Source organism: Pinus tabuliformis, chromosome 2_1, assembly GCF_031772625.1.
Source record: "Pinus tabuliformis cultivar Carrire ecotype Pingquan chromosome 2_1, CPIR1, whole genome shotgun sequence".
Taxonomy (NCBI): Eukaryota; Viridiplantae; Streptophyta; class Pinopsida; order Pinales; family Pinaceae; genus Pinus; species Pinus tabuliformis.
In genome coordinates this window covers 982349497-982367659 of record NC_142299.1, presented here as the reverse complement: position 1 = coordinate 982367659, position 18163 = coordinate 982349497, and the positions used below count along the sequence as shown (strand labels likewise).

Here is an 18163-nt window from a genome sequence, read left to right as displayed (position 1 = left end):
TTTTGACCAAAAAGAGTATAAAATTAGTGATCTACAAGTGACAATAGGTCATTATTAGTACATATCTCGATTTCATGTTGTAAGGACGAATAAAAAGACAAACATCATACTCGGTCAACCTTGGTTTAAGGATTTGGGTACATTCATGTTAGACATAGAGAAACAAGTTTTGATGTTTCCTTATAAAGGGAAGATGGTCACGTTTCGAGACATAACAAGTAAATAAAAATCAATAAAATCTTCATTAGAAGACCTTAAGGATATCTCAGACTTGATGTTTCAAGATAACAAAAAAACTATATCAAAGAAGCAAAAAGCGTTGTAAGAAATCATCTGCAGCAAAGACAAGGAAATTTCGCACCTCAAAGATTACCAAGAAAAACTACTCGAACAAGTCAAAAAAGCTAAAGCATCAAAGAAAGAACTCAAGGACCATTTATTAGAACAAAAAGAAGAAAATTTACGTTTAAAGAGCCTTAACCAAACATTAGTATAACAAATCAAGTGTTTAAAAAACAAGTGTGAAGGCCAAAATAAAGTTGACTCAGAGAATGAGGAATGCTTACGTCTCAAAAATCATAATCAAAATCTTCTCAAAAAGATTAGAAAACTTAAGGATGAAAATAAATCATTGACAAATCGGTTCAAAGAACTTGTCGTGAAGGAAGCATCAAAATCTCTAGATGTAGCAGTCCAAGCTATAAAAACAAACATCAGTACCACTAAACTCGCAATTTAGGCAAATCCAAAACCTATTAAAGTAAAAACGTACTCAGAGGTTGTCGTACAAATAGAGGACACCCCAAATAAAGATTTAGTAGTTAAGTCAACAACAACAGTGCCGGATGGAAATCAAGGCACTGCCATAATAACATTTAAGGAAGTTCAAACAAGAAAAATTCCTTATCTACATCCGAATCATAAGAGTAGACGCCTTAATAAATCTACAAATCTATATCACGCTGAACATAAACAAACTTATGTTCTGAAGAATACTGAAATAAGCTCAATCTAGTCATACGCTAACTATTCACTGCGCATCTCTAAGGGTCATAAGATTTCCCAGAAGATTAATCTAGGATGGTCTGATCCGTTTTTAGTATAACAATTCTGCCTATCACTCAAAACGTCATATCGTCTTGTATCAACAAAGATGAAAGCTCAAAAATAAGAAGATATTTTGATCAACAAGAAGATAATCAATCCTTCATCAGTAAGCTTTGAAGGCAAAGATTTTTGAAGGGGAAGGCAATGTAACAAACTAAATTTATATAAAAATAAACACAAGTAATGTGAAAGACAACAAATAAGATTAATGATTAATTAGTTAGCAATTAATGAATAGGTATGTCCCTAAGGACATAACCGTTAGTGAAAGGGTACTTACCTGGGTATATATACAGGACCCTCATTGTCATCTGTATCATCCGACATCAATTCTTTATATAATATACAATTTACACTTACTATCCTACGATGGATGTATTTGTTTACGAAGTATTTTAATATTTCTGTTGCGTATAAAACTAGTGGTCGTTGCATAACGACCACTAGTCGTATACGCAACGGAAATATTAAAATACTTCGTAAACATATACATCCATCGTAGGATAGTAAGTGTAAATTGTATATTATATAAAGAATTGATGTCGAATGATACAAATGACAATGAGGGTCCTGTATATATACCCAGGTAAGTACCCTTTCACTAACGGTTATGTCCTTAGGGACATACATATTCATTAATTGCTAACTAATTAATCATTAATCTTATTTGTTGTCTTTTACATTATTTGTGTTTCTTTTTATATAAATTTAGTTTGTTACAATGTACAAACTTGCATCATGTCAGAAGGACAAACTAGATACCATATTGCAGGGAGGACTGTTGCAGTGTTTATAAATTCTAGACAGATCATGAGCAAGTGTCTTGATGGACTTCATATCTCAATTAACGATGGTGCTGGGAGTTAATGGGGCGATGGTCATTTTTAATTGTTTTCCATGTGGATTTGAGGAGGTAGTGAAGAAGTTCTTCAAGTATGTGGTGAAGTATTGGGGATTTACTTTGAGCATCATGTCAGATAGAGATACAAGATTCATAGGGAAGTTTTGGACTTCGATATTTAAGCTTGTGGGGACTGAGTTGTTATTCATTTAAAATTTCCATCCACAAACTGATGAACAAATGAAGCACATCAACTCATTGTTGGAGGATTATTTGAGACATTTTGTGAGAGCTAGCCCGATCTGTTGGATGTAGCGCAGTTCAATGACAACCTTCATAAGAGTTATGTAATAGGTTATAGTCCATTCAAGCTAGTCAAGCGACAGATGCCTATTGCACCTCACATAATGACACAAAGATTCTATGGGAGAAGTTCTTTGGCCTTGAAATTCTTAGTAGGCTAAAAGGATAACACAGAGTTGGCTTGGGTTAAACTAACAAAAGAAATAGAGAGGATGAAGAAGTGGGTAGATAAGGATAGATGGGATGCACAATTTAGTGAGGTGATAGAGTTCTCGTCAGGATGACAGAGTAGTTTCCATCGCCAAAGGAGATGTCAAAGTCCTTGATCAGAAGGTTCGAGGGTCCATTTGAGGTGATTGGGAGGTTTGGTGATGTAGCCTACAAATTGGATCTGTCATTTCACTTGTAAGTTTGCGATCCAGTGTTTCATGTGAGTCAGCTGAAGCCATGTTGGTTAGACACGAAGGACCCTAAAAGAGTAGAGCCATCATGTGGACTAGCATTAATTATTGATCACCCTGAGTTAGAGCTTGAGGAGCTTGTGTCCTACAAGACTACAGTAGTTGAAAATAACAAGAAAAATGAATATCTTGTGTTGGAAGAATGCTCCCAGGGATGGATGGGAGACGAACGAGTCACTATGGAGATGTGAGAAAGAGATTTGGAAGTTCGAGAAGAAGATACATCAAGAGGTGATGGGATTGTCGAGGATGACAATCACTCGTGGTGGGGGAGAATGTAAGACCCCTAGATATCCACTCGTGTGCACATCTCAGTCAAGCGCCTAAGGTACGGCCCCTTGTCATCGAGATAACATAGTGGCAAAAGTTCCCAAGTAGTGGTGTGAGAGGCACCCAAGAGCACGCCCCTACATTAGTGCCCACATTGGCACAACCGCATCAAAGTGGCCCCAAGGCGCCTAGGTAAAATGAGAATGCCCACCCAAATACACCTGAGGTGGAACAAGCATGCCTAGAACGAATGCACATAGATGGAATGAGTCAGCATGCTCACCTGGAACAAGCACACCCAAGCATCAAACAAGTTAGTCCAAGATAGAATGAGTCAGCATGACCCGCTAGAATGAACATGACCAAGCACTGAACAAGTCGGCACGAGTGAATTTGGGGTTTCTAGCACAACGAGGGATGGAATGAATGTCGACTCACTTAACTGAACGCCCACCTGATTTTCCTGCTGAAATCACATAAGCGACAAAACAAAGTGGAGAGGCATGACAAACTTTGCATAAGGAATGAAGAGACATGGAGCAGACCGAAATGAGTCTTTGAGGAAGGACTAAATGGGAAGAGAGCTCGCTAAAGTCCTATGGTAGAGGTGAGTTGAGTTGTTCCAACCGAGAAGTGAGCTAAACTTAGAACGAACTGAGCCGAGACAAACATGCATGTCCGAATTCATGCAAGTGAAGTCTAGGGAAGTTGTTTTCTTGTGGATTCACTGTGGGACTTGGTTAATGAATAGAGAGTTGTTTATTTGATGTATTTGGAGTAGGTTGTGGGTCGAACTATTGTGAAATCTCATATTATAATATAAATAAAGTTTTACACATTATTGTATCTATGAGACATTTATTGTGATGTTGATGATATATGTCAATGTTTATTTTTAGCATTAAACTTATGATAAATATTGAATGTTAATTCTGCTAGCATAATAAATCTCACAAGTGAATAAGAAATATAAGTGCAAGAGATGTAATCCAGAAGTAATGGTCATAAATTGATGATAATCATTGTGATAAACCTTGTATGCACATTCACATAACTCAACTCGACCCACCTCAACTCAACTTAACTCAACTTAACTCGAGTATATACTTTAGGGGTGTGACACATGCTTACCCAACAATAACAAGATAAGAATCTTTCGCATAGCTTTAGCCATATCAAAAAGCTAAGCAATCATAACGAGTTCCAAATACAAATTGGTTTCAAATTCTAAATAAGCCTTAGAGAAACCCCCAAATTAACCCCTCAAAAATATGATGGTGAGCAACGACCATTTTTTGCTATGGTGGTGGCTATTGATGCTTGAGTTGGCAATGTCGTTTAGATTATCTTGTAATTTTGAGTTATTTCACGATGACTGAATTATAATTATAGCTGGCCTTTCATGGCCAAAGTTAAGTAATTTTGAGTTATTTCAAGATGACTGAATTATAATTATAGCTCTCCTTTCATGGCCAAAGTTTGGCTTTTGTTACATATACTCATTATAAATTAATTATCCAAGTTGAAGTTTGGATTTTCTTAATATCTACTCTATGTATATTAATAGTTAAAGCTGATATTTCTAATAATTATGACCAGGTAGCCCAGGGTTGATGAACAAGGAAAATAGCTAATAATGTGAGCGTGGTTAAGGTCATAAATCTTTTGGGACTAGTTTTACTATCAACTTCTTTATTTAAATTATACAATTTATAGATATCATTCAGTATGTGCAGACTTCTCAAATCCTTATTTGTACATTTTAAGTTTATGATTAATACCACCTTAACTGCATATGTTATTGAAATGAAATTTGAAAACAAAATTATTTCTGTTACCTTCTTGCAAGCTCGCATTTTAATCAATAAATTTTGTATTAATGCTACACGACGGATAGAAAACACTCTGCGGGTTACAAGATTTCATTCAGAATGTGCACAATGCATCATATGTCTACTGCAACATGCGTGGAAAACCGGAAGCACTGAGTGGAAAACTGGAAGCACTGACTTATTGCTACTTAAATTAGGAAAATAACACAAGGCAAGGCAGTGGCACTATGGCTGTTTTGCTTCTGAACAAATTAATCTTAGATCACTTCGGGCTCTTATTACACCCCTGCTGCTGCTCCCAACCGTTCTCTCAGAAACTTGACTCCCATGTATCTGCAATCAGGAGACTACTCTGTGAGTAATTTGAAAAGTTATATTTCATGCAAATGAAAAGTTTGATTTTTGGATGATAATGAAAGTCAGATATAAATATTTGTTATGTTTTTTATGGAGTTAAGTTTAGGGAAAGGTTAGCTTTAATGTTGGATGGAAGAACTATTTGTTCACTAGTAATATGTTATTACCGGTGAAGACTAAACCCTACACAAACTAATTGATCTACACCTCATGAGTATATGAAATTTTTTTATAGTTGAAAAAACTCTCTGAGTCAACCTTAATGTTAGATAGAAAAACTATCTACCTACTGATAAAATGTTATTATTGAGTAAACACTAAACTCCACACAAACCAATTGATCTAAACAAACTCTTTTTTATAATAAAAAAACGATATAAAATACTCAAATACTCACCTGCCCATCATCATGACAGTAGCCTGAGGATTGGTGCCCGGGGAAAATGTGAATGTGGAGCCATCGACAATTCGGAGAGCCTGGACACCATAAACACGATGGTTTTTATCGACCACCTTCCCTACTTGGCAGCCTCCATGATAGTGCCAGATGGTGGTGACAGAATCCTTGCAGAATTGGTCCACTCTGGTCGTGTCATTGGGTTGCTTAGGGATCAAGTTAAATGCCATGTAGGCCGAGAGATTTCTGAGCTCGGACACCGAGAGACTGGAGTTTATGAATGTGTTGAAGTGCCGAGTCTTGATCATCTTCTCTATGGTCTCGATCCCCATCACACATCTTTTCAAATCCCCGGGTTCTTGGAAGTAATTGAAGGCGACAGTCGGATTGTCTTCGACGTTGGTGGTCATGAGAGCCAGTCGGCCTCTGGACAGGGGCCCCATGATCTTCTCCATGATGAAGGCTCCCTGGAATTTCTCTGAGAATACAACCTTCTTGTGCGGCTTATTCATCGTTTTGGCTTTGAAATTTCCCCTTGATATCTGTATTGACAGAAGATCACGATCTTGGATATTATTATAGTCATTTTGTTTAAATATTGTGAAGAAATTCTAACTGAATATAAAAGATGGTAGATTTTAGGAATACTTTGGAATTTGATAAACAAGATGGAATTGTTTATTTTTATTTCTGTTCACCAAATTTTAAGGTATTTCGAAAATCTATCTGAACTCTAAGAATGTCCAAAAATTAAACAAAATAGAATTGTTTAGGGTTACTCTTGTAAATCAAATTCCAAAATATTCCCAAAATCTATTTAAAATTTAAAAATACCAAAAAAATTCAACTTCCAAAATATTCTTAATATCTATTTAAAATCTAAAAAGCCCAAAAATTCTAAGATATGGAAATACTTACTTTGTGCCGTACAGTTTCTAGATGCTTGTGTATGGATTGAGTGGTGGTACCAAATCCACTGGATGCCTCTATGTAGCTGCCAAATTTAGTAATTCCAACGACTTGCAGAAGAGATTTCTCTACCGGGTGTGTGGTAGGAATACAGATTGCATTCATTGGATTATCGCCCATCCCTTGGCCTACGTTGGGCTGATCCAGGACCACAGGAATGCCCATGGATTTGAGATGTTCTTTCGGCCCAATTCCACTCAGCATCAGAAGCTGGGGACTCCCAAGAGCCCCTGCTGAGACTATGATCTCACTCTTACCATTTTTCAGGTAGGCCTCGTGCTTGTGCCCCTTTGCATCTTTGTACACAACGCCATGAGCCGTTATCTTCTCATTCCCTGAGTCACAGAGAGAATTCATGGGTGTGGTTGTAACAATTAGTTAAATAGAAAAATATATTAAAACATTACACATGTAAATGGTATTTTTACAGAGAGATTCTGAAACATGAAACATTAAACATGTAAATAGTATAGATAGATAAAGTTTTTTTTTTTTTTTGGATGATGAATAACATACCAAGGTCCAGCCAGTATCTAACTACTTTGGTTAGTGTTCGAGTATAAATCCCAAAGCTGTGTACTATAAATTCCTATGGAAGTTACTTAAATGTCGCCAGAAAATAATCTTGCAGACTAACTGCTGCCAGCAAGTCACATTAAATGCTACCCATGTCACTTAAAAGCAACTTAAATGCTCTCAGCTACGAGTGTCCATTGACAGAAAAGCTGCAAATAAATCATAACACAACTGCCGTTCACTAACGGATTCGTTGAGTCAACTCACATTCGAGACCACTGAGCAGTTAAAGTCACAGAAAAAATTTACATTCCTGTCCACTGAGCAGTTGAAGTCCAGGGAAAAATTTTCTTACATTTCGGACCACTGAGCAGGTAATCTCAGAGAAAAAAAAATCTACATTTCGGGCCACCAAATAGTTAAAATCAGAGCGAAAAAAATTGACTTTCCTCCATTTTTATGTTTTATTTTTCAAAGGATGGATTATTCGAATTAATTCTGAAGCATTTTTCCTTGTCTGATTACTCGGAAGAATTCACATAGTCATTAAAATCAACTTAGTTCAAAGAGGAGACTCTTAATTCACTTAAAATGATTAAACTCCAGGAACTCTAATGTTTTTTAAATGAAATTTAGGGCTATGATATTTGATATTATTAATAAGATTTTTATATTTATATAAATTTAATCCTTTAAAATTATTAATTTCTATAAAATGTAAAAAGGTCTATTTAAAAAATAAACTATTACATTCATATAATAAAAAATTAATTTTTATATCTTTCATTTAATATTTACTTTTTATGACTATTAATTCACCAACCTATAGATTAAATATACATAAAATATAAATTAAATATGCAGAAGCATTTCTTACATTTTTTCCTTCACAGGGAAGAAGTATTCATAATTAATTGAAGAAGTATACATAATTAATTCAAAGAAAGATTTTATAACGATCACAAGTTAACATTTACCTATTCTTTTATATATTTATGTCACAATTATTTATTTATAAATATATCAATATATTACTCATTATTTAGGTTAAAAAAGATTTTAGATTTTAGACTAATAAAAGTTAGTACCCTTCATTTCCATATAAATTTTTTTTATGCTGTTTACTTTGGTTTAAATTTCTTAATTGATTCTGAGACATGAGATTTGATTGGAGTAATTTCTCAATCTAATTCCAAATATATATATATAAATTAGTGTTTATTTAAATATAATATAAAAAAAAATATAAATATTTTTTTATATAGTAAAAACCAATATTTACTTATTATTTATATATACACATATTTTTATAATCAATTAAGTAAAAAAAATATTCAGTCAAACTATAAACAAAACAAAAAAATTATATATATATATATATTTAAATATAAATATGAAAAAAAAACAATATATACACTTTGTAATCAATTAAGTAAAAAATATTATTCATATAAACTATAGATATAAGAAGAGAAAAAAAAAAATATATATATATATATATATATATATATATATATATAAACTATGAAAGAGTCAAAACTAAATCTTTTAAAAATCAATTTAACCATTATAACATTACTCTTCCCTAATTTTATTTATCTATGTAGATATGATAATATATTTGAATTTCTTTAAAAGAAAATCAATTTTCATATCCAATCTAAAATTAACAAATAATTGAGCCTAGAGGCTCATTCTATAGCTCAATATGATGTCTAAGTTGAAATTTTTAAAAGAAAATCAATTTTCATATCTAATCTAAAATTAACAAATAATTGAGTCTAGATGATGTCTAAGTTGAAATTTTGCTCATATCTGCTAAAATAAAAAATTTAAAAATCTAAAAAAAAAATTAAATAACTATACAAAAAGTTTAAATAATATGAACTCCTCAAAAAATTTACACTTGGAAAAATTGGATCCCTCTCAACTCAAATTAAATCCGTATTTAATATAAATTTATACTGATAATAAAATTAAAATTAAACATAATCTTATAAAAAATTATAATTCTATCCAAATATATTGAGATTTATATAGTAAACTATCTACCTTATATTGAGATTTATATAGTAAACTAATCTCTGCAACCAGTCCCCAATAACATACACAGTTCATAACATGTTGAAAATGCTGCAATAAGTCAAGCCTCCCAAAGTAATATTTCAACCCATAAACAGAAAACAAATTTTATAATCATAAAAATTCACAGCCAGTTAAAACCAATCATAGTTTTTTCAAACCGCAACTACTGTAAGTTTCTGCAATAAATCTCTTCACTAGTTCTACGTCTCTGCTATGGTACTCGACGAGGTGCTTATGAATTTCCCAATGTCTGTGCTGATAGAGCTCCAAATTCAACACATATTCTTGATGCGCAATCTCAACAACTCACATGCTTCGACATAAGTGAACTGACAAACCAAATGAAGACTTTTTATAGCTGTCCTTCAATACTATATTTGATGTGAGAGCCACCCTATGTGTTCCTGGCAACAGACTCTGCACTTTCACCAACCTCCATTACTCGCAGCATTTAGAAATTCAGCTACCGCCTCATAATCCAACCAATTGTTACAGATCGCACAGATTCCTACATTGTCTAGGTTACAACGCAATGAAGGGTAACGAAAAAAACAAACTGCGTTCGAATTGCAGCAAATCCCCACACATGCAAGACATTATCAGCTTAAACTACAGTTCCTAACAGTGTTTTTATAATCTCCTGAATGTAAATACAGAGAAAAAGCCCATCCATCCAACTTTAAAAAGAGAAGGATAATTACAGAGAACTAGTCCATCCATTCAACATCTCAAAATAATATAATGATTTTTAAAATGATGATTAATGTCTGTAGATATGAATATACATGTTTTCATAGTTAGAAATAACATTATCGAAAAAAATTTCTAAAAATAGCTGTAGAGTTTTTGAAATGATCAAAAACTTTACACCGTTACCGTTATTTCTATAGCAATTTCATTAACAACCTATTTCATCAAAAACTCTACATAATTATTTAAAGAAGAATTTCATCAACAATCTATTTTAAATTTTATAGAAAACTTATTTGGAAAACATAACTACTTTCAGAAAAATTTAGTGCAACATGATTTCCAACCATGAACAACCTATTCTAAATCACAACTACTTTGAAAAGAATTTCATGAAACAACATGATTTCCAACTGCGAACAACCTATTCTAAACCATGATTATAAAGATTAGGGCGCACAATATAAAGTTATTCCAAAATACCACAAGAATGAATTGAACATACCTTGGAGAAAGAGCAGGCGCTCCGCAGTTGCATGCAACAACACAGTAAGATTCTGGGGATGGGCATAAACCAGGAGGTCGGCCGCAGTGTGCCTATTTCCATGTTGGTCAAAAATGGTCCCTCCTTCCTTGGTTCCATAGACATGGTCATAGGTGAACCCATTGTAAGGCGAGACACCCACTTCAAGGAGCGCATTTTTTACTGCCTTTTGCCATGGCTTCATCTCTGGTTTATGGGCAACCACCCTCTCAACCCAGGGAAACGATTGATTCACAAGCTCACCATCCCATCCATTCTTGCTCACGTCGCGGGGACTGGCGCGGCTGTAAAACCCCGCGTTGATGGCGCTGCCCCCTCCAAGGACTCTGGCCCTTGAATTCACAACGCCCTCCTCTGAAACAAAAAATTGCGAAGGAGAGGTAGGAGAAACATCTGCCAAATTGATGTGAAAATTCTCTGCCCTGGTGATGTTTATGTTGCCATAGGGCGATCCCCCTCGCTCAAGAAGCAGAACGCTGAAATTCTGTGACAGTGTTGCTGCCAAGGGGCACCCCGCTGTTCCTCCTCCCACTACGATGTAATCATAGAATCCAGTGGGAGCAGCATCAGTGGCTTCCTTCATGAATTCATACTTGCGTGCTGCATCACCTGCATTCAATCACGAAGCCATAGTGTTAGGTAGTTCATGTAGACATGACTCGGTCAAGTTCCTAATTCAAATTCTAAGTTGTGAGAATTTCTGGTTTTGCCATAGTATTCATCTCTAACTTTTTAGTAACAAGTGAGATCCAGCAACAATGTGTTTAGACACCTTACTAACACACATTCACTCCTTAGTAACTAGTAAGATCTCAAAGATCTCACAATATCTTCTAACTTTTTAGTAACAAGTGAGATCCAGCAACAATGTGTTTAGACACCTTACTAACACACATTCACTCCTTAGTAACTAGTAAGATCTCAAAGATCTCACAATATCTTCTGACACCACCACTTTTTAGTGACCAGTAAAATATCAACAACTATATTTTTAGACACCACTATATCTCTCCACTCAATGTTTCATGATCCTAACATATAACTCAATGTTTCATGATCCTAACATATAAATCTATGTAGTGCAAAAAGCTTCCACATGAATCTATATCATGCACTGTGAGAAGCTTTCTTCCACAGGAATGAACACAGTATAAATATATTTAGATCTATGCCAATAATTATGCTCCAACATACCTTGCAGAGAATTGCAGAACCATATCGCTAGATAAAATAAAGCCACGAGCCATGAAACTTGTCTCTCCGAGGCCATATCAGTTCTCGATTCTCCAACCCACCTTGCTTGCTCAGACGAGAATCCAGCTGCGCCTTTATATATTTCATAACTTAGGCAGGGCCAATACTGCCGATTCCTGGGAAGGTACAGGGATTTTTAAAATACTTCTGCAATGACAATTACCGCAGCGAGTTGGCTGCCTCTCATAAATTGGCACACATGGACAGCCTGTCTGAGCCGCTCGGGAGACCTAGTGTCTATACAAAAACGACAACATTTCCCCGTGGAAAGGACATAGAACGGAAGGTCTCCTCATAATGGTAATGGTGATATTTACTGTACACATCCAATAGCTTAGCGGTTATTAAATGCATATGCTAACTACTCAAAGTCTGGCTCCAGCTCTGCATTACCAGGGCCGATGGCTCACCAGTGTGGGGGCATGCTACTGAATGCAAATTAGTTGGAAGCACACAACTGCCATGGTGGAAAGAGAAGTTGAGAGACTGTGACAAGTAACCACATCCTTCAATGAAATTGGTGAATGCTTCCCATCCAATTGCTTTATTGGCCACATCCTTTAATGAAATTTATCAAGGTTTTGAGTACAATTGCTTTCATATGTATGTTGGTCAAAGAGTGGGGTTTGGGCATTCTAAGTAAAGATATTTGATTGCAATGGTTTTTAGTTTTACATGGAAGTTGTTGAAATAGGTCTATTGGAAATCAAGATGATGAAATTTGAGATGAAACTTATTTTATATAAGTTTCTTGAAATAGCTATATCAGAAATATAAGCGGTTAAAATAGGTCTATTGGAAATTAAGATGATATAAGCGGTTGAAATAGGTCTATTGGAAATTAAGATGATGAAATTTGAAATGAAACTTATTTTATATAAGTTTTTTTGAAATGGTTATATCAGAAATAAAAATCTTTAAATTTCAAGAGAAGTTGTTTTCAGGTTTAAGTTGTTTTATATATATTAAAATTTAATTTAATTTATGTATATGAAAGAAGTTGTTTTCAGGTTTAAGTTGTTTTATATATATATTAAAATTAAATTTAGTTTATGTAGATGAAATAAATATATAAAAGTTGTTTTCTATATATTAAAATTAATAAATGTTTAAATGTTTAAGTTGTTTTATATATATTAAAATTTAATTTAATTTTGTATATGGATGTAAAATAGTTGGGTTGGTGGTTAGGAATAAAAATTTATACATCATACTTTTTAAACGAAAAGTTAAATTAATAAATTATTAGGTTGGAAGTTAGAAATAAAATAATTGGTTGGAGGTTAAGAATAAAATTTATTGAAATAATTATTCCATAAAAATATAGTAATTTTATTATTTTTAGCATATTTTTTATTAAAATTGAAATTGATAAAAATTTAAAGTTAAATTGAGTTTATATATGTGTATTAAAAGTGGAAATTGACAAAGATTTAAACCTAAATTGATTTCATGATTGTTAAAATAGTTAGTTGAGTTTGAGTAACAAATAAAAATTATTAAATATATAAATAAATTAAAATTAGAAAAATATAGTAGTTTCATTATTTTTTTTTTAATTTTATAAAATCACATTTTTCATAAAGTGGTGTTGTTTTATTAACCATATACTGCAATGAAACATAGCTACTCCCATAAATTTATGTGTGTGGGGGAAGTAATTAAGTAGTCGGGTTGGCGATTGGGAATAAAGATGATTAAATGTCATAAAGTACAACTTTATTAATCACGTTCTTAATGAATTTGGTAAAGGTTTAGAATGCTATTGTTTTCATATATGTGCCACTTTCAAAGTAGTTGAAGGAATTTGGTAAAGGTTTAGAATGTTATTGTTTTCATATATGTGCCACTGTCAAAGTAGTTGAAGTTGTGTCGAGGCTTGGGAATAGAGATGTTTAAATGTCAAGAGAAAGCTGATTTATTGTAAAGTTTTAAATGAAATTGTGGTCATATATACATATAAATGTGGAAATAGATGGGTTAGCTTAGGATTTAAGTGATTACATGTCAAAAGAAAGTTGATTTATTAACCACATCTTTTAATGAAACTAATAAAAGTTTTGAATGCAATTACTTTCATATATGTATGTATGTTCAAATAGTTAAGTGTTAGGAATAGAGATGTTTAAATATCAAGAGAAAGTTGATTTATTGTAAGGTTTTAAATGAAATTGTGGTCATATATACATATAAACTTGGAAGTAGATGGGTTAGCCTAGGATTTAAGTGATTATATGTCAAAAGAAAGTTGATTTATTAACCACATCCTTTAATGAAACTAATAAACGTTTTGAATGCAATTACTTTCATATATGTATGTATGTTCAAATAGTTAAGTATTAGGTTGGAATAAAGATGATTAAATTTTAAGAGAAAGTTAACTCAACCAACTAAGTCAAATTGAGTTAGTTAATTCATACAAATTGTCTTGTGATGTGGAATTACAATTTTTCTCCTAATTTAATTGAAAGGAAAATTAAATCAAAATTTTCTTGTTACCAATTTCAACAAAACTCTATTGTAATATTCACAACCAACACTAATTCTGAAATAATAAACTCTAATGTAACTAATATTTAATAATATACTTTTATAATTATAAATTCTCTTTCATTTATTAATCAATATTATTATTTTATAATATAAATATAAATATTATTTTAGGATATAAATAACAATATAACAATATAATTTTATTATATAAATAAAAATAAACATGGTTTAAAAACGCAAACTAAAAAGACATTTGTAATTGACGATAACTCAGATAGCCTTTCATTATTTTGAAACAAACATATAATACCTTAACTTGCACAAGGCAACACCCTTCTCTCGGTTATATAAACTTACATGTTCGTAACTCTCAAAGTGATATAATATCAAAACTTTGAAATTAAATTAACATAATTACCATCCATTTATGGAAAATTGATGTAAAAACATATATATTAGTTTTAATGGTCTCATTTTTCATTAACTATTTAAAACTTGCACAAGGCAACACCTTTCTCTCGGTTATATAAACTTACATGCTCAAAGTGATATAATATCAAAACTTTGAAATTAAATTAACATAATTACCATGATATAATATCAAAACTTTGAAATTAAATTAACATAATTACCATCCATTTATGGCAAATTGATGTAAAAACATATATATTAATTTTAATGGTCTCATTTTTCAATTTAAAAGTTTAGAGTAATTCAATGGTGTTATTTTAGAATAATTATAAAAGTTTTAAGTAAGTGATGGTGTGAAATGTCAAAGGTTATGGCAAAATGGTGAACAAACATATATATTAATTTCAAAGGTGTAATTTTACAATAACTATTTAAAAGTTTTGAGTAGTTCGATGGGTACAATAATTATTTAAAAGTTTTAAGTGATGGTTGGAAATGTCATAATCCAAAGGCTGGCTGGCATGTCATAATCTAAAGGCTGGCTTTATTTTCTTGTTTTTTCTCTATAAAATTTTAGTAATGAAATATGGCTTTTAATGTTTTTTTATTTTCCTTCTTTTTATTTTGTATTTATAATGTTTATATATATTATAGTAAGATTTATTTGTTTTTATATTTTGATAATTGTATTAAAAAAATTAGAAATAAAATTTTATGATGTATATAAAATATAATTTTTAATTTTAGTTAATTGGAATTAATATGGGTGGTTATAGGTAGTTAGTAGAATATTTATTATTTCCTTACCGAAATTTAAATTCTTATTAGTGACATGATGAATTATAATGTCTTCATAAATATTGTTGTAATGGCTTCATGCTCATGAATAATATTGTATCGCTTTCGAACTTTATACACTCTTAAGTGAGTATACTTGTGGGTTGGCTTGGTACCAACAACCTCACTCTAGCCCTCGGACTGAGAGGGAGGTTCTCATTTTAGCCCTTAAGCTGAGAAGAAGATTCATTTCTTTCCTAAAAAAAGAAAAATGAAATGAAATTTTAATTTTAAAATATAATTATTTAGATTATCATTTAGATAGTTATATAGAGTCCAAAAAAATATTAAATATTATTTAACCAAGCTAAAACTTCTATTAAGCAGGAAATATTGTTGTTCAATACTATGTGTTGGACATTGGATAAACCAGCACTCCCCGTGCTTCACCACATGTGCTTAATTGCCTCTTGTTGATCCGTTAACTCTAGCGATGCATCTAATTACTAACACCTGCGGGTTTTGGTCTAATGGCAATCGTGATTCCCAACAAGTGGTATCAGAGCCAAAGGTCTCGAGTTCGAATCACACCTAGCTCATGCTAGGGGGGAGATTGTTGGACGTTCGATAAACCAACACTCCCTATGTGTTTCGCGACATGTGCTTAACCGCCTCTCATGGATCCGTTAACTCTGGCAATGCGTCGATTTACTAACACCTACAAGTTTTGGTCTAACGACAATTGTGATTCCCAACAATATGATAGTTTTCACTAATTTAATGAATGATTAATGCAATAAAACCATTAGCTGTTATTATGAATATATTTTAACTATACAAATGGTAAGCTTATCAATTTACTTTGGATCAAATAAAATATCAAATAATATCAAAGTTGTGGAGGGAAGATTATTGATATAAAAAAAAATTATTTCTAAATCATTTCACTCATAAAAATCATACCATTATTTTTTTAATTTAACAAATTAAATAAACAAAATTAAAACTTAAAATATATTAAACAAAACAAATGATATGTAAATATGTATTTGAATTTACTACAAGTAAAAAAGAAAATATATTTGGAAAATGAGAGAGCAAGAATTGTTTACACACTAAATAGAAATCATACTATATTTCATAAACAAGTAGAGGTTATGTATATAGCTTATAGATTACGGATTTCTAGCAATCAAGATCCTAAGAAAATGGATATGATTAGCTAAAGATAGTAACCTAGAAACTCGCAATCACAACCCGTAATACACATGTAACGCACATGTAACACACATGTAAGCATTAATTCTAAGTTCCTCCCTTAATAATTACATTACAAATATTAAAATCACAAATTACAATAATAATATTGATCTTTGTCTGGCTAGTCTTCATTAGCACTTACACCCACTCTGGAATCTCATAGGCAGCACTGTTTCTTCACCATCAACTTTGAGCTACCACTTGACCGAATTTAAAATATAACTACTGTTTCCGACAATCATTGGCATAATTGTAGAATTGACAATATTGACACTCGGCTCGTTAAGGCTTCCACAAGAAAAATTTTCAAGTAACTGAATCATTCTATGGATATACCTCCATATGTTGGAATCTTAGTTTTCGGCTATCCATCAATGTCTAGGAAGACAATCTAGATACTAAAAGTATTCAAAAGTCATTCATACAACTTGACCTCTTAAACACACAAACATAAGAACTGACGTTCTTGAAGCCAGGGCTTCTAGCTTATATCAAGAACCACTAGCCCTTCATCATAGACACACCAAAAATAACATTTAACCAGGGCTACCAGTTTATAACAGACAATAGTCATAATTAAATCAACGTTGTGTTCATGGGGCTTCCAAAACTAATGACTTAATTATGTTACTATGTTCATTGAATGGTTCTTCATTTGATCTTTGCACACTTCAATAATAATAATAGCATACTACAACATAAGAAAACTACAATCCACACCACACAATAAATCTAGATATATGTGTTGCAAAACATTCTAGAAAAGTTTGAGAGGCTTGAAAGTGAATTGTTTATCATTGTTAATTGCTTTGCTTAATCCTTGGGATATTAAGTTCTTGTTAATGTTGTCTCTATCAATGAAAAATTGGTCATAGTGTGGCTTGCAATATAACACTCCCTCCATTGATGAATAATTACTCAACCTAAGCATTCTCTGGAAATGGTTACATATGAAGCAAGCCTTATGGTAAGAAACTCCATTAGGAGACAATTGATCCATAATTTTGTCACAAGCTTTGCACTTTTGTTGCAAAATAATGGTTCTTGAGCCCTTAGTTTCTAAATAGGCATGAAAATATTCCTCACCCCAGTTTTTGCCTCAGAATACAAGATCTGGTAGCTCCAAAGAAAATTCAAACAAACTCCATGTCTTTTCTTCTCTGTGCCTTTTGCATGCATTCAACTAAGATATTTTCCTGTTGTAGATTGAATTCCCCATTATACGATCCCATGGTAAATCCAAGTTATGTCGATATATCAATGGTTGTAACTCAAACCTGATGTTCCTCCAATTTCTGGAGCATAACGCCTTTGGTCCTTATACACTGGCACACAAAACAAGCATACATCTACGTTATGCTAATCTAATTGATTAATCTCACAACTCTCACATCTTCCTAGCCTTCCTGTAAGGGAATTAAGCTAAAACAGACTCTCGTACCAACTTATAAAAATGAGAGAGTGAGCATTATTCACACAACAGACATAAATCACATTTTATTTCATAGACAAGTAGGGGTTACATATAGCTTATAGATTACGAATTTCTAGCAATCTAGATCCTAAAAAGTAGATCTAATTAGCTCAAGATAGTAA

General features: G+C 32.5%; 1 protein-coding gene across 1 annotated transcript; it reads right to left on the bottom strand.

Annotated features, from left to right (window-relative positions):
- Positions 1 to 4837: 4837 nt before the first annotated feature.
- LOC149203919 (protein HOTHEAD-like) lies at positions 4838 to 11728 on the bottom strand. Its single transcript, XM_089403614.1, has 5 exons — positions 11567 to 11728; positions 10334 to 10981; positions 6487 to 6872; positions 5569 to 6110; positions 4838 to 5147 (listed from the first exon to the last, which is right to left on the bottom strand). Exons 1-5 carry the CDS (start codon positions 11640 to 11642, stop codon positions 5093 to 5095), a joined length of 1707 nt encoding a protein of 568 aa, XP_089259740.1. The 5' UTR covers positions 11643 to 11728; the 3' UTR covers positions 4838 to 5092.
- Positions 11729 to 18163: the final 6435 nt, after the last annotated feature.

Coding starts and splice junctions, on each gene's coding strand:
- LOC149203919 (XM_089403614.1), bottom strand. CDS start 11,642: ATGGCCTCGGAGAGACAAGTTTCATGGCTCGTGGCTTTATTTTATCTA. Junction 6,111..6,486: donor TAGAAACTGTACGGCACAAA/GTAAGTATTTCC, acceptor CTGTCAATACAG/ATATCAAGGGGAAATTTCAA. Junction 5,148..5,568: donor ACTGTCATGATGATGGGCAG/GTGAGTATTTGA, acceptor TCCTGATTGCAG/ATACATGGGAGTCAAGTTTC.